The following is a 23,555-nucleotide window of genomic DNA, read 5'->3' as shown; positions in this document are numbered from 1 at the left end:
GGCACTGACTGCTAATCAGTACAGTTTCTTTCGCAGGTGATGAAAATGTTCTTAACAATTTAAGAACATTGGTGATGATACACAACTCTGAATATGCTAAAAAATCATTGGATTATAAACTTTAACAGGTAAATTTTATTTTTTAAGATTTTATTTATTTATTTCTAGAGAGAGAGTGTGTGCACAAGTTGAGGGAGAGGGCAGTGTTTCCTTAAGGACATCCTTCACTAGCTTTAATCACACATCAAAATAGGCAGAGGGAGAGAGAGAGAGATAATCTCTATGCTTAGCAAGGAGATAGACTCCTTGCTAAGCACAGAGCCCAACATGGGGCTCTATCTCATGACCTGACATCATGACCTGAGCTGAAACCAAGAGTTGGATGCTCAACTGACTGAGCCACCCAAAGGGCCCAAGGGGTGAATTTTATAGTTTCTTAATTATAATAACAGTAACGCTGTAATTTTAAAAAGAGGTAATAATGGTAAGGGGATCAGTACTCAAGGATTAAAAAAAAAGACACAGACAACAAAACATGCACAGTTTATTATATGTGTATTAGGCATGAGAAACCATATCATTTGCAATACCAAATCAGCCTCAAAGTCCAGGGATTTAACACAACAAAGGCTTAGTTCTCACTTCTCTTACTACATGGGACTCACAGGTTATGCAGGAAAGATGAAGTCTTTCTGAGTATGTTCATTCAAACACAGCCAATGAGGCTTTGCCATCTGTAGCTACACTGTCTGGAAGAAGAAGCCTCCTCAGGTATCAAGGCAGGGGAGAGGCATTGCATAATTGGGCACTGGCTTTTCTATACTTCAACCCAGAAATGACACACATCACTTCTTTTTCGACCTATTATGCGGAACTGGTTCATGGCTCTACCTACTTGCTAGGGGACAAGGAAATGTGGGGAGCAGATGCAATGTTTGAGCACCACTATTTCTGTTCCATGTAATGTATCATTTTTACTGATGATAAAGTAGTACGACTTAAATTTATTGACCTCTTGATATGTGCTAGACATCTCATTTAATCTTTAGGATGCTCCTATGAGGGATATATAGTATTATCCTTCTTTTAATAGGTGATACTTTAAAGTTTTGAGAGACTGAATAACTTGGCCAAGGCCATCCTGCAACGGATGGAAGAACTAGAATTTGAAAGCAGGCCCCATGACTGCACAGCCCAAACTTACAGCAGCAACACTGGAAGGCATTTATGAAGGATATATAATTCTGTCTGCTGCTTGTTTGTGGTCAAAGATGATTATGCAGAGAAAAGAATGGATCCATACCTTTAGTTCTAAAAATAGAGGGGCAGGAGTCCCCTAAATATCCCCAAACCAGCTCTTTAGCAGTAAGACAAGTGAGTATTTTTTAAAAAAAAAAAAAACATTTCTGGAGGGGTGCTTGGGTGGCTCAATCAGTTAAGCATCTGACTCTTGATTTCAACTCAGGTCATGATCTCAAGATTGTGAGATCAAGCCCCATGTCAGGCTCTGTACTCAGTATGGCATCTGCTTGATTTGAGATTCTCTCTCTCCCTCTCCCTCCTGCTCCTCCACCCCATTCCTCTCAAATAAATAAATAAAATCTTTTTAAAAATTTTTAAATAAAAAACATTCCTAGGGACAACTGTAAGCCTTTAAGAAAGACATAGATTTGAGAAATCCAGCATGAGTTCTGATATCACCTAAGCCAAGATTTTAGTGAGGTTTTTATTTTTGTTGCCCAGCATGGCTATGGTGCTGCCTTGCTGATCTCTCTAAGCTTCCATTTCCTCGTGTCTTCAAAAGCACTCTCAGACATTATTCTCTGAGAGCTCCTGTCATGTTCAGGGCAAGAGGACTAATCCTGGATCTGGAGCCTCCTGAGATATCCACTCACACAACACTAAATGTTCCCCTGAGATGTGTGGTGTGAAAAGATCACTGCCTCAGTCCTGATATCTGTAAGAGCGCAAGTTAGGTTCCACAACATAGTGCTCCACAGGTGGGGACGAGCTTCTCCGGCATTAAACTTTTCTGGATGTGGGCTTCTGGTCACCAGTGTGACCATGAAGGTTTTCCATACTCCTTGCCTTGTACTCTTCTTTGTCTGATCCTAGGACAGAAGTAAGTATCAAGAAAACGCACAAATGTAACTTATTAGAAAGGAAAGGGTAGTTCTAGAAGGTCCAATCATGTCCATTTTACAAATGAGGAAAACAAAGCCAAATCAGCTAGATCGTAAACACCTTGCTAGCTGGTTATTCATTCCACCACTCTTTCCACTGATTGCAATCAGATATCTTCAATGAATGGTTGGAGTAACTGAGTCAAAAGGGGAGACTATGCCTTCTTGTTTCTTTTATTTAGAACATGCTAGAGGAATAGCAGTGCAAATATCATAGCTCCCTTTCTGAATCTCAGGGGTTGTAGAACTTTCAACATCTGTTTGGGTATCTCAAGTGTAAAGTCATTTTCTATGGGAATGTCAAAGTTTAGACTTTCAGTTTTATTGGCTGAATATCCTGCAGTAATCAAGAGATGAGATAGACCAGGGAAAGTAATGGCTCGGATTGTTTAAAATGTTAGCATCTTTTATGCTTTTCAAAGAACTTGCATATTTTTTGTCACATCAGAGCAGGAGAGCAGCTTATGAGGGAGATAGACAGCACTTTTTCATCTTGTATATTAAGAAGGTATGGCCAGCAGCAAGTCTATTCCCAACTGGTTATAAGCAGAACTAGGATAGAATTGAGCTTGTATTTGTGGTACAATCATAGCCACACCCCTACACCTCAAGTTCCTGCATCAAAAGGAGCTTTCTTGTGTCCTAATGTAACTACAGACCATATAGATACGAAATTTGTTCAATATGTTGGCCATTCCTAGTACATCAGTGGAATACAGATATTAATTTTTTTTCAAAAATAAGTACAGTTGTATTTGCATGTTTGTGCATTTGGGCCAAATCTGGAAACTCTAGCAATACATTAAAGAATCGAGGAATCTTTAATGGAAGAGGAACGAGGAAGTAACTTCATTGTCAATAGGGTATTCTGGCACATTCTGGGCACTTTCACGATCATTTTGTAATACTTTATACACACTTTTATAAAAGTACTTATCACTTTGGGAGAGTAATTTCTAAAGCCAGCTGACTCACCTCCTATAGAAAGTTGGGAATCTTGTTATTCATTTTGTAATACCAGCTGCTGAAACAGAGGTGGCTTATGTGCAAAGCCAGCTATGAGAAGAACAAGGGGGAATTAACACTGAATACATGCCATGTGTCAGGCATCATATTAGTAGGGCTCCATAAATCATTTAATTTCATCTTTTCAGCTGTGTAAAATAGATATATTGGGCATTATATGAACGAGGTGTTTCACAAACAATGAACTGAGGTTTGCAGAGTATAAGTAAGTTCCCAAGGTTACATTCTATCTAGGTTGCTAATCACTGAGTGATAATTATCTATACTTATATGCCTCTGTTATATGTGGCATAAATAGTCACCTTGGGCTCTTCTTCTAAAAGGTTGTATTTGTTCTATCACCAGATACATTTTTTCCACTCATTCTTTTAGGGTTCATACCTATCTCATTTCTACCAATTACTTTTGCACATCACTCCTTAATTGAGATTTTGATTATTCCATGTATTTTACTAATAACTAATATGTATCTACTTATAATTGCCTATTTATACAATTGTGCTGACAGGTCCATGCTTTTATCCACGATGTTTCTTCTGTCTAGTATAGTAATAGTGGTAGTAACAGCTTGAATTACTTGAGTACCTGCTGTGTAATTGACATGATTTTAAGTGCTTTGCATGATCTAAGTTATTCTATTCATCTATTTCAAAAGATGAAAATTGTGATCACTCCCACTTGAAAAATCAGGAACCCGAACTACAGGAAAGATCATTACCTTGACCCACTATTTTGAGAAAGGTTATTTATTTATTTAGAAATTTAATTTATTTATTTGACAGAGAGAGAGAGAGAGAGAGCACAAGCAGGGAGAACGGCGAGCAGAGGGAGAGGGAGAAGCAGGCTCCCTGCTGAGCAGAGAACCTGATGTGGGGGCTCTATCTCAGGACCCCGGGACCATGACCCAAGCCAAAGCAGACCCTTAACTGACCGAGCCACTCAGGTGCCCCTAGAAGGTTATTTAATATTATGGAATTTAGACAATATTGGCTGGGTTTGAATCTCAGTTCTACCACCAGATTTGCTACTTAGGCAAGTAACTTCTTTCAGCCTCAGTTCCATTTAAAGTAAAATGGGGGCAATAACATTATTTGCCTCCCAGAATTGCTAAATGAGTTAAGATATGTAAACAGCTTAGAACAGTTTCCTGACACAAAGCAAGTACTAAGTATTTGTTACTATAATAACTAATAAGCGTTATTATATTTATTGAATTTCCAAAGCCACGACTCAGGAGTAATCATCTCCAGAGAGTTTTTCCTGAGTCCCTGTGTTGGGCTTATCATACATCCTTACTACTTCCAAAGCACCCTGGACATACATACCTCTAATACTTTAAGAATACATTAGAATGAACATATCTTTTGGATAATAGGTCTCTCTCACTTGGCTATTCTCTTTTTTAAGACTTTATTTATTTATTCATGAATAACACAGAGAGAGAGGCAAAGACATAGGCAGAGGGAGAAGCAGACTCCCTGCAGGAAGCCCAATGTAAGACTTGATGCCAGGACCCCGGGATCACAACCTGAGCCAAAGGCAGACACTCAACCACTAAGCCACCCAGGCACCCCTTTCACTAGGCTATTCTTTTTTTTTTTTTTTAAATACGGACCACTTCAAGAATTTGCGTGTCATCCTGCGCAGAGGCCATGCTAATCTTCTCTGTATAGTTCCAATTTTAGTTTATGTGCTGCCAAAGCAAGCACTCACTAGGCTATTCTTAAAGGCAGGGGTATATCATATCCTTCCTTCAGTATGAAGGATTTTTATTTTTTTAAAAAGATTTTATTTCTTTATTCATGAGAGACACAGAGAGAGAGAGAAGGCAGAGACACAGACAGAGGGAGAAGCAGGCTCCATGCAGGAAGTCCTGTGTGGGACTCAATCTGGGGTCTCCAGGATCACGCCCTGGGCTGAAGGTGGCACTAAACCGCTGAACTACCCAGGCTGCCCAGTATGAAGGATTTTTAATCCAGGAGAAATGAATGTGATAGATTTGGTAAGAAGAGACTCTCGGGTTGAGAGGGCTTCTCATATTTATTCTCATGAAACCCACAGTAAGCTGTTAGGTGAGCACAGCCAGATAGAGCAGATGACATGGATAGACATCCACAGCTTGGCAGAGGATATAAAGTCTCTAGGTGAGAATGAAAGTGACTCTTCTATCTCCCTTATTCTCCATCCTCATGAATAAATCAAAGACAAAGAGATAGAATACATCAGCCTGGGAGAAAAATAAAGACAGTGACAAAGAGAAAACAACTAAAGTTTTGCTTCCACCTTTCAAAAAATCATTCCTTCTTTTTTAGAGTTACTGAAAGATGCCAAAATGTTGCTAAGAAAATGCCAGAAATCATAAAGCTTCCTTCAGGGTCCAATGGTTAAAATGGAGCACTTGATTAAGGGCCCTGGTGAATTAGAAAGAGCAGAGCTGGGTCCCAAATCACTGTATATCTTCAACTATTATGAACAACTCTGAGCGTCCCTCAGAGACAGGAAATGTATTTGATGAAGCTTATCCTATCACATGCCAATGACTTTCTTTTCCTTTCTGTTGATTAAGCTTTCTACGTACTTGTAATAAGAGTGCTTGTGAGATCCAGCAAGTAGTGTGAAGGAGTCCTGTTAGTTTAGTGTAATAAAGCATACCATACAGCAGGCAAGCTGAAATGTGCCTCCAGAGTCATAATATAGTCCCCTTGTGGCAGCACAGTCAGCAAGGACATTCCAGTGACCTTCCACATCACTTCTAGATGATTGGCCTCACTTAACCCACCCCTACCTGGTGTTCAGCCCAACTGGTTGCACACAGGCTCCTGCCCTTGACAGGAAGCTGACACATGTGGGCAAAAGACCCTGTTCACAGTTCGTTCTCATGCTAGTGATCAAACAGCATTATCTTGTGTTTGCTCATCTTCTCATAGGTGCCTCTCATGACGACTCCTGAATGACTTTGATGGAGAACGTTTCAGAGGTGACTGAATTCATTCTTGTGGGGTTAACAGATGCCCTGGAGATGCAGGTCCCTTTATTTACAGTCTTCACTATCATTTACTTCATCATTCTGGTTGGGAATGCTGGGATGATCGTGTTGATTCTGCTGGATTCTCGTCTCCACACTCCCATGTACTTCTTCCTCAGCAACCTCTCCTTTGTAGACTGTGTTTATGCCTCAGCTGTCACTCCCAAGGTAATGGTGGGATTTCTCACAAAAGATAAGATCATCTCCTACAATGCATGTGCTGCCCAGATGTTCTTCTTTTCAGCCTTTGCCACTATTGAAAGTTTTCTTTTGGCCTCAATGGCTTTTGACCGCCACACAGCAGTGTGTAAACCCCTGCATTACGCCACCATCATGACAAGTGCTATGTATACCTCACTGGCCACTGGTTCCTACATCTCTGGACTCTTGCAGTCTTCCATCCATGTTGCCCTCACCTTTCACCTCTCCTTCTGTCGTTCCAACATAATTAATCACTTTTTCTGTGACATTCCCGCACTGTTGGCTCTCTCTTGCTCTGATATCTACATGAATGAGATTGTGCTCTTCATATTGGCAGCATTCAATGTCCTTTTCACCCTCTTGGTTATCTTGAATTCTTATCTGTTCATTTTTATTGCTATCCTGGGAATGCACTCAGCTGAGAGACAGAGGAAGGCTTTCTCCACCTGTGCATCCCACCTGACCACTGTCTCCATCTTCTATGGGACAATCATCTTCATGTACTTGCAGCCAACTTCTAGTCATTCCATGGACACAGACAAAATGGCATCCATATTCTACACCATGGTCATCCCCATGCTGAACCCTTTGATCTATAGTCTAAGGAACAAAGAGGTCAAGAGTGCATTTCAGAAAGTGGTTGGAAAAGCAAAGTCTTCAGTGGGTTTAGCCTACTAATTAAAAATAGCAAGCAAACCATTGGACTTCTAGTATCTAAGAATTTTTTTAATTTTAATTCTTTCTCATCTTTAATTTATCTGAGAAGTTTCCTCCCAAATAAGGCTGGTTCTATTCATGCTTTGGGAATGTGACTGGGTAGGAAAGGTTTTCGAAATATTTTTCCAGAAAGAGAATGTTGCTTCTATCTTAAAGTGAAGATTATAACCCTGGATACTGTAAGATCTCACACCAAATTGTCTAAAGAGCTTTGCAGATGAATCTCATAAGTGTATGATACCAGAATTATATTTTTAATTACTAGAATTCAAAATAACTTTATGATTTTTGTACATGGTATAGAGGCATGATTCTCAGATATTCATGCTCTTAAGAATTCCCTTGAGAGACATTGAAATGCAGAATTCCAGGAGCTATCTAGATAATATAATTTAGTTTATTTATGGTAGAGCCTAGAAATCTGTAGAATTATCCCCCACTATCCACATATACCTGGATCCTGAACTTAGCAAAGTGCCAGTGGTGAGTATAAATAATGAGGGATACTATGTGACCTTAATCTATTTAGCCCCTGAATTTCATAAAGAAAAATATAGTTCAGAGGGTGAAAATATATCCCTACCTATTCCTTACCTCTCATAAAGTTCATATAAGAGCGTTTGGATAGGGAGGACTGCCTGCATTCTTAACAAGTTTCACCTATATTTCAGATGAGTCCAGTATGCAGATCACACTATGAGAATTATTTCCCTGGAGCAGTGGTTCAAAAGTATCATTGCAAGATCAGCAGCATCAGCTTCACCTGGAGTTATTTAGAAGTGCCAATTATAGAAACCCCCATCCTACACCTACAGGATCAGAAACTCCAGGAGTATGGTCTAGCTATTTGTGCCTTAGCAAGCCCTTCTGGTGATTACAAAGCATGCTTAGGTTTGGAAACCACTGGACTCAACCTAGAAACACTAATGTAGAACAGGGTTTCTCAACCTTGGCTGCATATAATAATAATCTAGAAGAGATTTTTAAAATGCTGCTGCCTGAATCCATCTCCAGAATATAGGGTTAAATAGATCTAGGGATAAGATCTGGCCACCAAGAGATTGTCAAATGCAGTCACTTCCCCAAAGCCTGAGACCAAAGAAAAGAGATAATATTTATTTAGCATCCAATGTCTGCTCATTATTTGCATATGTGAACGCATTCAGATCCTACACTACCTCTGAGGGCATCGGCCATATAGAGATGAGGAAATGGCAGCTTAGACACAGGCAAATGGTGGCAAAGTGAGAATTTTGAACCCAAATCTGTGCGACTCCAAAGCACACCCTCTCCAGTTTAGTTCAGCTAACAATTGTTTAACACCATAATAGAATGTAGTGGGCATAAAGGATACAAAGATGAAGAATTTTTCTCTTTTGGAGCACCTGGGTGTCTCAGTTGGTTAAGCATCTAACTCATGATTTCCAGTCTAATCATGATCTCATGGTCATGGGATCAAGCCCTGTCTCCACACTCAGTGGGGAGTCTGTTTGGGATTCTATCTCTCCTCCCTCTGCCCTTCCCTCAGAAATAAAAATTAAAACTTTTTTGAAAAGAAGTTTTCTCTTTTATCAAGGACCACTAGTCTTCTCAGTATAACACAATTATCTTTGTAACTAAAGCACTAGGACACAAGGAGACATGAAAAATCACAATAATATTGATCTAACATCTCCTTGCAACTGCTTAAATCTCCTTCTGTGTTGACATTCTCAAGACCCCAAATCCCCATGCTCATCACAGCTCAAAGCAGGAGCACATTAAACAACATTAGTCTTTGAGGCCATGAGAGGTGTGTAAAGGGCACCAGAGCCCATGTGTTCTGTTCATGCATTGCTACTACTTACACTGAATCCATGTGTTCTGTTCATGCATTGCTACTCAACACATGAGCCATGTGTTCTGTTCATGCATTGCTACTACTTACACTGAATCCCTTGCTTTCTGGAAAGGCTTGTCATCCTTATCTTCTAGAAGTTTTGTGCTACATACTCATTTAAATAAAGAAGCTTAGCTGGGAATCCTACGTGCTCCAGTGAATATCAACTCTTAGTAAGGTGGCAAACCATGAACCTGAACATCACTTGTGCTCGCCTTCACCAAATCCCAAATGTCTCATTGCCTCATTGGAAATAAATAGGAAAAATAAAATAAAAGGCGAATGTGTGCCCAGAAAGCCTCCATGCCCTGACCTTCAAAGTCCCCGTGGGCTGGTTATGGGGTATTAGTCACAAGGGCTGTGTCGCACATTCAGCAGGCAGGTTTAGACACTGATTTAACCATGTCTAACACCAAGTCTAACACCCTGTCATGGACATCAATAAAGTAATGTAGCAATTCATCTCCTCTCAAAGATGCTTCTGTAACTTTTTAATAAAAGTGTGTAATAAATGTATGGAACTAAAAGCTTCTGTCAAATTATTTCTGGGAATGGGACCTGCTGTAGACTGAATGTGTGCCCCCAACTTTCATATATTAAATCCTAACGCCCCATGTGATGGTAGGAAGAGATGGGTGTTTCAGAGGAGGCAGTTTAAGTGTCTGTTGAATGTGATTAATGCTCTTAAAAAAGAGATCCCAGGGGTACCTGGGTGGCTCAGTTGGTTAAGCATCTGCCTTTGGCTCAGGTCATGATCCCAGAATCCTGAGATTGAGCTCCGCAGGGGACTCCCTGCTCAGTGGAGAGCCTACTCCTCTCTTCCACTTGTGCTCCCTCTCACCATCTCTCTCTCAAATAAATAAAATCTCTAAAAATTTTTAATTAAAAGAGAGAGAGAGAGATCCAAGAGATGTCCCTTGCTCCTTCCACCATGTGCTGAAGTTTGCAAAAAAGACACCCATCTATGAATCAAATCAAGAAACAGGCTCTCATCAGACACAAAATTTTCCAGTGCCTTGAACTTGGACTTCTCAGCCTCCAAAACTGTGAGAAGAAATAAATTTATGTTGTTTATAACTACCCAATCTATGATGTTTTGTTACAGCCATCTGAGTGAACTAAGATGGAAGCATTAGGAACAGCCGAATGAACTCAAGCCCTCCCTCAAACTAGTAACTGTGACTTTGATTTTAACAAGACACTGAACTTCAGATCAACTGTGAGGGAAAATCTTTTTAGTTGAGCCACAGAAGAATTAAATGATATCCTTAGCCAGTCAGGTTCAGTCAGTCCAAGAGAGAGTCAAAAGATAATCCCTGGACCTGGCATCTGATGGGAATTGTACACACGCCGGGGAGCTGCTATTAACTCATACATCCACTCTCTCATCTCTACCAGTCTTGATTTTTAATAGGAACCATTAAATGCTTATTCAGTGGAAAATTAAACTAATGAGTGAGGGAATGTGTGACTGGATGATTACACGAGTGGATAAATGAATGAGTGAATGAACTGAGGTTAAGTAAATGAGTTAGCAGCAAACTGGATCCCTAATAGCTAATTACAGGACTCAGGATTTGCTCATTTTGTGTGCCCAAATAGAAGGCATCTCTCAGATCACCCTGCAATGTTCTTTCTTCCCTCATCCCATAGAAGTACAAACCATATTCCTTTTCACTACCTAAACCCAATGCTTATATGTTAGAATAGAGTCCACCTGTCACCCTGCAAGCTTTTGAGACATTGCAGGTGATCATGAAATTCAAGAAATTAAAAATGATTAGTTTGAGTCTAACATAGAAACAATAAATAACAGGATGTCCAACCCTTATAAGAGAACCTCTACAGGTAATTATGGAATAGAAAAAAAAAAGACCTAGGGTGCCTAGTTAAGTGGCTGACTCTTGATTTAAGCTCAAGTTGTGATCTCAGGATCCTGGCATCGAGCCCTGCATCTGGCCCTGAACTCAGTGAGGGGGTCTGCTTGAGTATTCTCTCTCCCTCTCCCTCTGCCCCTCCCTACAATTGTGCACTATCTCTCTCTTTCTCTCTAAAATAAATAAATAAATCTTTTAAAAAAATAATGACTCAATCTTTTCTACCCCCTGGCCTGATAGCCAGAAAGGAAAGCAGAGGTGATAAGAATTAGCATCCATTGAAGGCTCTCACCATAATAGTGCGAGATACTCTCAAGTCTAGATGACAGTGAAAGTCTTTATTCCTTATGGAATCCTCATAGCTCAAGTCATCACTCCTTGAAAATCAGACTGCAAGGACAAGACATTTTTTTTCTCTCAGGAATTCTCATTAGAAAGATAAACATTCAGAAAAGGAAGCACTAACAGCCTTACAACCATAAGAAAAATTGTTTCATGAATTCTCTATTTTGAAGGAGTCTCTTGCTCTAGTAGTTGAGAAGAAAGAAAGAAGGAAAGAAGCAAGAAAGCAAGCATGAAAGAAAGAAAGAAAAAGGGAGGGATAGAGGAAAGAAAGAAAGAAGGAAGAGAAAAAAAAAGAAAGAAGGAAGAGAGGGAAAGAGGAAGGAGTACTAATGCAATAGTTAAAAGCCTTTGATATGAGACAATCTGGATTCAAACCATGTTAATAGTGCCTCAGTTACTATGTTTGCAAATGTGCATAATAATAGTCTACTTCTTAGAGTTGGGATAGGATTTAATGAGACAATACATTTTATATACTTAGTATAGCACTTGGCATACTGTCAAGAAATAAATTTTAAAATTATTTTTATTATACCTTTAGCAAAAGTAATAGAGGCAGAATTGGACCATGAATCTCTCTGCCCCATTCTCACTTCATAAGCACCTCACCTTATTTCTCCTCTCTTGCAGGTTCTTGAACTTTCTGCCCCACACCTTTGTTTATATACTACCTCCACCTGAGGACATCTTCTTGGGGCCAAGGACCATATGGGGAAACCATAGCAAAGACCAAGTTCTCCATCTGACTTTGTTTAACCCACCCAGTGAAGATAGGCTTCATATTGTGATCTCTGTGAGTACTTCATAAAAGTAGCCATTTCTAATGTTCTAGCGAGAGAGAGCCAGGTGTGCTTTGCCGTAGCATGTGTGCATTTTACTGATGGCTTTCCCAAGGGAGTACTATTTGCTGAGAATGTGGGTGAAGGGTGAAAAGAAGAGGGAGGATGGGGCAGAGATGATGCTGAGTACGTGTGGATGTGAGAGACTACTCCCGTCACATCCTGCTATGAAGAAGTTGCTTCTTCAAGTTGTTTGAAAACCCTTCCATATAGTTTTTGATGAATTCATCAAGAATCATTTATTCCAATTCCAAACTCTACCATGAGTGTGTCAACATCATTATACAGGCAAACACTTCTGAAATTCTTTTTTTTGTTTTGTTTTGTTTTTATTTTTTTATTTTTTGTCTTTTGTATATATTTTTTTATTGGAGTTCTATTTGCCAACATATAGCATAACACCCAGTGCTCATACCTTCAAGTTGGGATAAACCTTACTGATTCGAGGGTTAGAGCATTTGGAACCCAATGAAGGTAATCTGCAACATGGATAAGGTGCTGTTTGTACAAACTACTGCAGAACTGTGAGTATATCTCAATGACAAGACTGTTATGCCTGCATCAGGCTAAGTAAGCACTGTCCATCAATCAAGGAAGCTAGCTAGCATTTACTGAGTGGATATCCTTATCAATATTTTTCTTTTTGGATCGAGTGAAATTTCATCAGTAATTGTCCATTTGACATCTAAGAAGAAAGTAATGAGAAAAATCTTCTTCCACTACTCTAAATACATAGAAACTGTATACCATGTATTTTAAAATACATGCTTTTGCTCAAATGTTATGACAGAACTTATAACCTGCTCATGATAGGCTGAAAGTGCTCTGGTAACTTAGGTGGGTGGTTGCCAAAATAGCATGCTTGCTCATGGCCAAGGTATTCAAATACACAATAGCTAAGTCAAGCTACCCATTGCTTGGGGCATGAAATTATAAATATAAGCACAAACATGGTATCTCATTGTAAATGTAATTTCCAAATTAATTATCATCACAGAAATGAATGGAAATGGGGCAGAGTTCAGCCCCATTGTAGGATGGGATTAACAGGGGAAATGAGAAACCTACAAGTAAGAGATGGGACACAGTTCTTCCACATGTTCTGTATTCCTTGAGAAAGAAGTAGAAATTGTAGAGTTTTAAGGTGAGAGAGGACCATAAACATCATCTAGTCCAACCACTCATAATATAAATGAGAAAATTCAAATATAAAAATCTTTAAAATTTGCCTGAGGTAACTTAGCATTTGAGTGGCAAAGCTCAACCTAAAATTCACATTCCCAATTGCCCAGGCAAGGATAGTTTTAATGCAGTCTACAACTTCTGGGAACCCTGAGCTGGCATGAAAATTTCCCACATATTGAATTTTCCAGGATACCTATCCATAAGTTCCTATGCATTGGATAGATAGGAAGAAGGACACAACCCTGAGGTCCCCAGATGACAGTTTTCTGTGATTATCATGTGAAGAGTTGCCCATTAACTTTATCACAGCTGATCAACCCAGAAAATTTCCTCCCAGGTTTTTTTTTTTTTTAGTTGGATTTGGTTTAAGAAAGGCCACTGGGGAAAATTCCTCCTCTTGGGGACCCATTATTTTAAAACATCCTATAGGGCACTAAAACATCTGGCTAAATTAGGCAAGAATGGCCTCTGAGTAAAGAGAAGAGTGCAGAAAAGGATCCTGGTCCTCCATGCAGGACTCCAGCTTAGAATAATTCCAAAGTATCCCTACTTCCCTTGTATTCCTCTTCATCCTGCCCTATCCCGAGAATGGCTTTCTAAAACCCGACTCTTCCTGAACACCAGCACATTCTTTCCCATGCACATCTAGATGTTACAAAGACATCACCTATTGGTCACTTTTCATTTCTAGGGGATTATACACATCTGGATCCCATGTATCCTTATTTCGTTTCATCCTTAAAGAACAGAATACAGAGGGTCAGGAAGTATTCTGGGAGAGTTGCCTTAATCATCCATAGGCAGAAACAAAAAATTTGCCTTTATGAGTGTTCTTTGATGGCTAACAGAATGCAGTGAATTGCCAAGAGGTAAGGAAACATTTTCAGAGACTTCACTTTCTAAAAACTAATGATTGTTTTTTCCCTAATTGATGTTAACTTGCTGTGTGGAATACTTTAGAGCAAGGGTTGGCAAACTAGACTACAGACCAAATTCAGCCTCTTTTGGTACAGCCCTTGAGCTAAGAATGTATTTTATACTTTAAGAGAAAAGAATGATAGAAAGAAGGAGGAGGTGGGGAATGAGGGAAGCAGAAGAACAAAGAGAGGAAGGAAAGGAGGGAGAGAGGAAGGAAGGGAGGAGGGAGAAAGGGGAGGTAGAGAGGGAGGGAGAGAGAGAGGGAGAGAGGGAGAAAGGGGAGGTAGAGAGGGAGGGAGAGAGGGAAGGAGGGACAGAGGGAGATACACAACACACAAGGAACCCATGTAGACTACAATACCTAAAATATTTGCTATCTGGTTCTTTATAGAAAAAGCTTGCTAATCTCCACTTTAGAGTGAAGGGAGTAATTTCAACGTACATGTAAGAAGGGTTAAATAAATCAAATGGCTTAATGGGAAAAAAAAGGCTTAATGGTTTGGGTATAACTATCTGCACTTCCCAAATAAGTAAAATGAGGCTTAGGTTGTCCAATATGGTGTAACTGGGAAGTGGTGAAGCCAGGGCTCAAGCTTAGATCTTTCTTTTCTAGATCCAAAATGCTTGAGCTTGCATCACAACTCCACCATTAAACTAGCTGTTTAATCTCAGACTAATCTTTTGGGACCTCAGTTCTTCATCTGTAAAATAGGCATAACATATTACCTGCCTCATGGTATAGTCGTGAAGTGCATCTGAATTAATACATGCAAAGAATTTAGAAGAATACCTTCACCTTATGGCACAAGCTTTTATTATTATGTTTGAATATGATTCCAATATGATTCTAAATACTTAGAAGAGTATTTCCCAAATTCTGTTAAACATCAAATCTCCCTTGCATGATTAAGAACACAGATCATTTTTTTTCAACAGATTTTATTTACTTAAGAGAAGAAAGTATGAGCAGGGACAGGCAGAGGGAGAGGGAGAAGCAGACTCCCCACTGAGCAGGGAGCCCAACTTGGAGCTTGATCCCAGAACCCTGGGATCATGACCTGAGCCAAACACAGATGCTTAACTGAATGAGCCACCCAGGAACCCCTTATTTTTTTAAATTTCTCACAATTATGGTCAAGTAATAAATGTTTCATGAATGCTTAAACACAGATAATTTTTTAATATTTTTTCAAATTTTCCCCAGAGCTGAGACTAAGATTTCAGTAGACATTAGGCACCCAGTATATGCTAGCTAGCTTCCTTGATTGATTGACAGTGCTTACTTAGCCTGATGCAGGCATTAACAGTCTTGCCATTGAGATATACTCACAGTTCTGCAGTAGTTCATACAAACAGCACCTTGTCCAGAAGTGCAGAAAGGATGAGAATCAGGAATGCTTCCTGGATAGTTGATTCCTGAGTAGGACCCTACAGAAAGTAACTAGGAAGAATGGAAGGAAAAGTCATCCAGGCTGAAGGGCTTTCCATGATTTCAGGAGATACAAGATAGTTTTAAACTGATTGGAGAGAGTGAACAGTGGGAAGATATGAGCCCCTGTTTTAAAAGTAGACATACTAAGTGAAATAAACCAGTCACAAAGAGTCACACTATATGGTCCCCAGACCACTCATATGACATACCCAGAGTAGTCAAAATCATAGATGTAGAAAGTAGAATGGTGGTTGCCAGGAGGTGGGAAGAAGGGAGATGGTGAGTTATTTAATGGTAATAGAGCTTGACTTACGCAAGATGAAAAGATTTCTGTCAATAATGGTGTTGATAGTTGCACAAAAATATAAACATACTTAAAACCATTAAACTATACACTAAAAAATGGCTTAAATTGTAAATGTTGTATTATGTATATTTTACAGTAAGAAATGTTTGAGAGGTGGGAAGAGCTAGGTACAACACAAGGCACTCCGTGTGTATTTTTTTTAAAAGAGCGGGGAAGGGACAGAGGGAAAGAGGGACTCTTAAGCAGGCTCCATGCTCAGCACAGAGTCCTACTCCGGGCTCTATCTCGACCCTGAGATCATGACCTGAGCTGAAGTCAAGATACTTACCCCACCCAGTCACCCTGCTCATGGGACCGTCTTGTATACATTTTTATTAACAAGCATATGAACACTGCAGATTGTCAGCTAAGGAAATTGAGCTTTGTAGGCTCACTTATTGAGTAAGTAAATGTCCAAGGCCAGAGAGCTGGCATGTGGCAGAGCCTGGATTCAAACGCAGGCAGAAGGACTTTAAAGCCTGTATGTTTTCTCAAAGGAATAATTAACTCAAGAATTTCCTTCACAGTGGTCAGTGGACAATATGACGGGGACAGTATGGGACAGTAGAGATTTCCTCAGGCTTCTCACATCACCCTGTGTAGATTTCCTCCCTCTCCAACATGCATAGATCCAGACAGAGTTTGATATTTGTATCAGATGCTCCAACAGAATTGTTCTGGCTAATCTATCTTTTCTGTGTAGGTCTTTGCGATGTCTTGGACTAAATTACAAAGCAGTTGATACAAGCTAAAAGAGCAAAATCCAAGAACCAAAAAGTATAGGGTAGATTCTACTTTCTAATAGCCAACCTAGCAGAGTCAAAGTCTTCATTTTGTTCTTACCTGTATGCTCTTCTAATTCCCTTACAATTTCACTTTTGAAGAATATGCTTTTTGGCTATTCAAATCAACTTCAGTATAGGGTCAAGAAATTAATGTTAAAATGAACATTTGTCCATTATTCTATACTGTGGTTATCTGAAAAATCATAAGAGTTAACACTTATTGAATGTTTATAGGGACTAGCACCATATCAAGTGCTTTTAATGTATTTTCACTATATAGTCACAGAAACCCTATAGAGTAAGTGCATTCATTATCACTCCCGTGCTATAGATTTTAAAATTGAGCTACACAGATTTTATGTAAAATCTTCATGGTTACTTCAAACTCAATCAGTCTGATGGCAAAAAAATATGCTCTTAACCATTCTGCTATGCTGCCTTGTATCATGTATTGGAGACTCATATATTTATGGGTATTTTCTGTTTTATGAACTCTCTACTCCTGCACTGATTTTTTAATTGATATAATTTTGATATATGACATCTTATAATTTATGCTACAATTTAATATTTTTTAAAGATTTTATTTGTTTATTCATGAGAGACAGAGAGAGAGAGAGAGAGGCAGAGACACAGGCAGAGGAAGAAGCAGGCTCCATGCAGGGAGCCCGACGCAGGACTCGATCCTGGGTCTCCAGGATCACGCCCTGGGCTGAAGGCCGCACTAAACTGCTGAGCCACCCGGGCTGCCCTACAATTTAATATTTAAAGCAAGCCTCAACCTTGTTCTTTTATGAATATCGACTTATTCTCATTTGGCTGTTCTTCCAAATAAACTTTAAATTCACATTATGAAGCACATGCACATGCACACACAAGCACACACAAATGCACACTCAAATTATCTTGGGATTTTTATCAGATTCATACCAACTATGCGTTATTTTTAAGATACATACTATTTCTAAAATATTGAATTTTCTCATCAAAAACAACTGTAAACAGTTGCTTTAAATTTGTCTTACAATTACATTTATTGACATTTTATATTTGTGTGTGTATGCTATTGGGATTAGAATGTACTTACTTATTGCTGATACAGAGAAAACTTTTGTGTTTTATGTAAAGTAAAAGCCCTACAGCAAAGCAATCAGAGTGCCGAATCAGTTCATTGAAAAGTAGTTACCAAAAAATTAATTTTAAATTTACTTATTCCTTGCAATTTTTAACATATAATTCCATAAACACATGCAAAACATATTATTGCATTTTTTTTACCCCCAGCCAAACCATTTCTGTGTGTTTGCTTTTGGTTGGCTGATTATTGAAAACTGCAGTGTTTTCTTACCTAAACCACACTTATTAGTCATCATTTGTAATTTTCAAGTCAGAAAAAGACAAGTATCATATGATTTCATGCATTAAAAAAATCTTTTTCATGTTCATAGTTCAATATTTTGTACACTATTTTATTAATTTGAACAATATCAAATGTACTTGGCTTATTACAGTTGGAAACAAAAACAATGGACTTGATAAGCAAAACCTCAACTGAGGGAATGTAAATGCTCAGATGTATGGAAATGAAGACTACTCACCTAGAATTAACTCAGTGTGCTGTGAACACTCAACATGATATTTTACATACAGAAAGGAGATCAAGTGGTTAAGTACAAATCAGTTAACTACTAGCCATCGTAAAACCTTTCCTTATATACGTCCTAACAACTTCTCTCTTGGCCACATTGGGGTTTTCATGGAGACAATCAGATGCCTGTCATGTCTTTTGGTTGGGGATTGTGGTTTATTTCATGTTTTGGAATTTCCAGAACATGTTCAGATAAAAAGAGTGGTAGTTTTTATGTGACACTGTATTTTTGCCTCTTAAAAATATTTTGTTTCTTAACTAAATCTGAACATCTTTATGTTTTAATACAGTATAATGCCCATCTGTATCTATTGTCCTAATTGATAATGTGTCATCCTGCATCTGACAACATTGCTTAAAAGATTTTTGTTCTATGGAATTCTGCTTCCATTTTGTCCTTTTTCTTTTGAATGATACCTTCCTTCTTTCATTTTTCTCTTCAATTTTGGGTAAAGACATATATATGTATATTATACATATGTAGAAAAATAGTATTTTGTGCTTAACAGTAAAGCGATTAGTATTAAATTGTTAAAGAATAAAGAATAAACTTTTCTATAATCATCCTTTCCTCTCTCTCCTTTCCCTTCCCCATTTCTTATATTTTTTTATATCAATTGAGAGGCTTTAGATCTGGATTGCTATTAAACCTTATTTTTCATAATGAATGTCTTAAGAATTATATCTGAAATTTCTGTTCTTTATAATACAATATTTGAAAGAATTATTTAGATACAATAGTGTTTTACTATGTTTTACTCCTCACGACTTTTATATCACAAAATACCCAACACTTACTTTTTATTTTAATTTTTTAACATACTAGATTATTTGAGTAATTGAGCTATTGTTTCTTCACAAAACAAATCTTGTGATCCTTTATTTTACTCAAGCAATAAAGCAACTTGGCGGAGGGAGATTCAGCACTTCCCCACTCTTCCTTTGCAGGACACATGTTCGCTAGGAGCCCTGTCCTCAACCAATCCGGCCCCCCTGAGTTCTTCTTCCGCGTGTTGACCACCGTCCCAGAATTCCAGGCCCTGCTCTTCCTCCTCTTCCTCCTCCTCTACTTGATGATCCTCTGTGGCAACACAGCCATCATCTGGGTGGTGTGCACGCACAGCTCCCTCCGCACCCCCATGTACTTCTTCCTCTGCAACCTGGCCTTTGTAGAGATCAGCTACACCACGGTGGTGGTGCCTCTGATGCTTTCCAACATTTGGGGAGCCCCGAAGCCCATCCCCCTGGCTGGCTGTGGGGCCCAGATGTTCTTTTTTCTCACTCTTGGTGGTGCTGACTGCTTTCTCTTGGCAATCATGGCCTACGATCGCTATGTGGCCATCTGCCACCCGCTGCACTACACCCTCATCATGACCCAGAAGCTGTGCGCCCAGATGGTGGCGTGCGCTGTGGGCCTGGCCCTGGTCCTCTCCCTGCAGCTCACGTCCTTAATCTTCACCCTGCCCTTCTGCGGGCACCGCCAGGAGATCAACCACTTCCTGTGCGATGTGCCCCCGGTCCTGCGGCTGGCCTGCGCCGACATCCGCGTGCACCAGGCCGTCCTCTACGTGGTGGGCATCCTCGTGCTGACCGTCCCCTTCCTGCTCATCTCTGTGTCCTATGTGTTCATCGCCTCGGCCATCCTGCGCATCCGCTCCGCCGAGGGCCGCCGCCGGGCCTTCTCCACCTGCTCCTCGCACCTCACCGTGGTCCTGCTGCAGTACGGCTTCTGTGCCGTGGTCTACCTGCGGCCCCAGTCCACCTCCTCGGTGGACGAGGACCGCCAGTTTGCCCTGGTCTACACCTTTGTCACCCCCCTCCTCAACCCGCTGATTTACACCCTCAGAAACAAAGATGTCAAAGGTGCTTTGAAAAAGGCCATCAGTAGCAAAGCAGCATCTGAAGCTCTCTGAGGTTTTATTTTTAATTTTTTTTCTTTTTACTAGATACAACTTTATTGTTTTGACAGAATTATATTTCACTTTAATCTTGCATGGCACAAGATATTATTATTGTATTGTAGTACACATGTCAACAGGCGCATAAATTGTTTCTATTATTATACATAAAGATTTCATTGACCAGTTTTGTCAATATGGATGCAAATATTAAAGGGCAATATTTTTTAGCTCTCACTTTGGTTATTGGAAAAATTTTAAGGTTGTTTGGAACAATTGGGAATTTAATGCATATTTTATACTTACAGCACAGATGCTGAGTTCACATTGGAAACATCATCTATATTTTATGTTTCATTAAATTCCCAATTGTCTCTGAGGTTTTAGAGGGACTTGAAGGAGGTGCTTGAGCATGTGGCAACAGGGGAACTCTTACATACAAATGCCAGATATACATTTAATTCTCCAAAGTTTGGATTTTCATTAACTCTGTTCCTGACATGTTTGGTTGCTACACCTCATTTTCATTTTTTTTTTTTTTAAGTTCTCTGAAACCTTAAAACTCTGAAAACTGGACAGGGATACTGTAGGCTATTGTTCAGTTAGCCACAAATTAAAAGTCTACATTTCCTTTGAAGCAACATCATTATCTTTGAAGCCTTTCCTCTTGAGAAACAATGGTCTTCATTGATTCCTTGAAAAATATTCATAAGGAAATTTCACCTAATATGCCTTATTCTTGTGTTTGTCTTTAAAGTATGATAAGTAAATTCCTGGTCATTTTACCCATTTCCTTTATAAGCCTCTTTCACATGTTACAAGGTCCCTGTTGATGGGTCTAATCTATGCTCCTACATTTCAATCCAGGAATGTACAAGTAGATTAGGGAAGGTGGAGCAGAGCCAGTTTGCTCTGAGAATTAACATGTGTTGAGAGTAAACTGCCAGATTTCCAACATAAGACCCTAAATTGTGGGAAAACAAGAGTGGATCATCAAGCGTCACAGTCAAACTCTCTAGTGGTCCTCCTCTGTATTGGTCAGCATGATTTGGAGAAACAGGATCAATAGGATAGAGAGAGGTGTTTTTAAGCAGTTGGCTCATGTGATTGTGGAGTTTGGCAAATCCAAAATGTTCAGCCCAGGCCAGCAGGTTGGAAGTTCCAGCAGGTCTCTTTGTTGCCATCTTGAGTTTGAAGGCAATGGAAGAAGAATCCCTTCCTTTTCTAGGTATCTCAGCCTTTTATCTCAAGACCTAAGTGATTAGATAAGACCCATCCACATTATAGAGGGTAAGCTGCTCTGCACAAAGTCTACTTATTTACATGTTAATCACATCTAAAAAAACACCTTCACAGCAGCATCTTGAGTGGTGTTTGACTAAATGACTGAATACTATGGCCTAGCCAAGTACTACCCCTTGTCAGTTTGGCACTCAGACTCATCTCCTTAAACCATACTTGATCTCATAAAGACAAGAACAAAGCCATACATCTGCTCACCTGATATAATTATCCTGCATATAACCAAATATTGCTAGCACTTTCCCCAGAAAAGAATGCAAAGTCCTTGGGTGATGTTCACCTTTCTCCTTTTTACTCTGTAACTTAAACACTATTATGTAAAGTTAATACATTTTATGTTAAATTGCAACAGGATGAGAGAGGGACAAAATACACACATACATGCACACAAACATATTCATTAAAAATATAGAAAAGTAAAAAAAAAAAATATATAGAAAAGTACACTCAACTATTACAGTCCTCATTTCTGCAAATGGTATGTGTTCAAAACTGGTATTTATAAATCCCTTCTTCCAATACCCATTCCATATTCCCTTTTTCCTCAGAAAGTATCACAGCTTGTTATGGTTCTTTGCCTAGTGGAGTGACCAAAATTTTCCTTCCTGAAAGCTCTGGGACTTTAGCAGGACTTTAGCAGTCCTGCTTGAATTGGGTATTATAGTGGTCCATTAATTTTAACCACAGGGCATTGTAGTGCTAAGAAATACCTGAAGGGATCTCCTGTATTAACGGCATACTCTTCATTACCTCCACTGTGGAGCAGCAGTGAATTCCCCCTTCATAATCAGGATCAAGTACCCGAGTCATGTGTATTTACCTGTTGATACAGGGTCATGAGGAGCCCAAAATGGCCAGGTGACAGCCTTAATTTCCAGTTCAATAGAATCATTTTTGCATCTCCTGGTGGAATCATTCCTCCCACTAGTACAAAGACCTGACAAAGACCTGTTGACTGGGCAGCCCAGGTGGCTCAGCGGTTTAGCACTGCCTTCGGCCCAGGGCATGATCCTGGGGACCTGAGATTGACTCCCACGTTGGGCTCCCTGCATGGAGCCTGCTTCTCCCTCTGCCTGTGTCTCTTCCTCTCTCTCTCTCTCTCTCTCTCTCTCTTTCTCTCTGTCTCTCATGAATAAATAAAGAAAACAAATCTTTAAAAAAATCAAAGACCTGTTGACCAGCAGAACTTAAAGTCATGGGGGCAGAAAGCAATAATTTTGCAAGTGGATAACCAGAGTGCCACTCCCATTTCCACCCATTGATTTCTAAGTCCTCGTTATGGAAGGACTAGCTGGCACCATAACTAAATCTTTAAAAGGTCATTCACTTCACGAAGCCAGATACTTCAGAATGGTGCAGAACATGGTAAGACCATGAACATGGACCCATTTATGTGATTCATTTACTATAAAGTAAGTTCCTTAAGAAAAAAAAAATGTATGGAACACCATGACTGTAAAAGAAACACTCTGTAAGTATGTAGTTTAGGTAGAAGCATTATGTGCAGGGAAGACAAACTCATATCCAGAGTAAGTGCCAGTATGCTTCCCAAACCAGGAGAAAACCACAGGATGGGATAAGGGACCCACTGGACACACTGTGTGATAAATTTGGGCTTAAAAATCCATTAATCGGGGATCCTTGGGTGGCGCAGCGGTTTGGCGCCTGCCTTTGGCCCAGGGCGCGATCCTGGAGACCCGGGATCGAGTCCCACATCGGGCTCCCGGTGCATGGAGCCTGCTTCTCCCTCTGCCTGTGTCTCTGCCTCTCTCTCTCTCTCTCTCTCTCTCTGTGACTATCATAAATAAATAAAAATTTAAAAAAATAAAAAAAATAAAAATCCATTAATCAAGTGGCATCCAGAAGCACCTACTCTGACTAGGGATTCCAGCAACTTCTGGTTTTCCTGGAGCTAGTGTCATTCACTGCTGGGGTATAGCAGTCCTAAA

The 23,555-nt window shown here is 39.6% G+C and overlaps 2 protein-coding genes and 1 non-coding gene across 3 annotated transcripts; 2 read left to right on the top strand and 1 right to left on the bottom strand.

Annotated features, from left to right (window-relative positions):
* Positions 1–4,812: 4,812 nt before the first annotated feature.
* On the bottom strand, positions 4,813–4,918 carry LOC144293536 (U6 spliceosomal RNA). The gene has a single exon (XR_013360745.1). It is a non-coding gene; the product is annotated as a U6 spliceosomal RNA (small nuclear RNA).
* A 1,241-nt stretch (positions 4,919–6,159) lies between these two features.
* On the top strand, positions 6,160–7,113 carry LOC144293394 (olfactory receptor 5B12-like). Its single transcript, XM_077864482.1, has one exon. It carries the CDS (start codon positions 6,160–6,162, stop codon positions 7,111–7,113), a length of 954 nt encoding a protein of 317 aa, XP_077720608.1.
* Positions 7,114–19,359: 12,246 nt separating this feature from the next.
* Positions 19,360–20,319, top strand: LOC144293179 (olfactory receptor 10Q1-like). The gene has a single exon (XM_077864298.1). The coding sequence runs from the start codon at positions 19,360–19,362 to the stop codon at positions 20,317–20,319; it is 960 nt and encodes a 319-aa protein (XP_077720424.1).
* Positions 20,320–23,555: the final 3,236 nt, after the last annotated feature.

The sequence above is a fragment of the Canis aureus genome, chromosome 21 (assembly GCF_053574225.1).
Source record: "Canis aureus isolate CA01 chromosome 21, VMU_Caureus_v.1.0, whole genome shotgun sequence".
Taxonomy (NCBI): Eukaryota; Metazoa; Chordata; class Mammalia; order Carnivora; family Canidae; genus Canis; species Canis aureus.
This window is presented reverse-complemented; position numbering and strand designations above follow the sequence as displayed.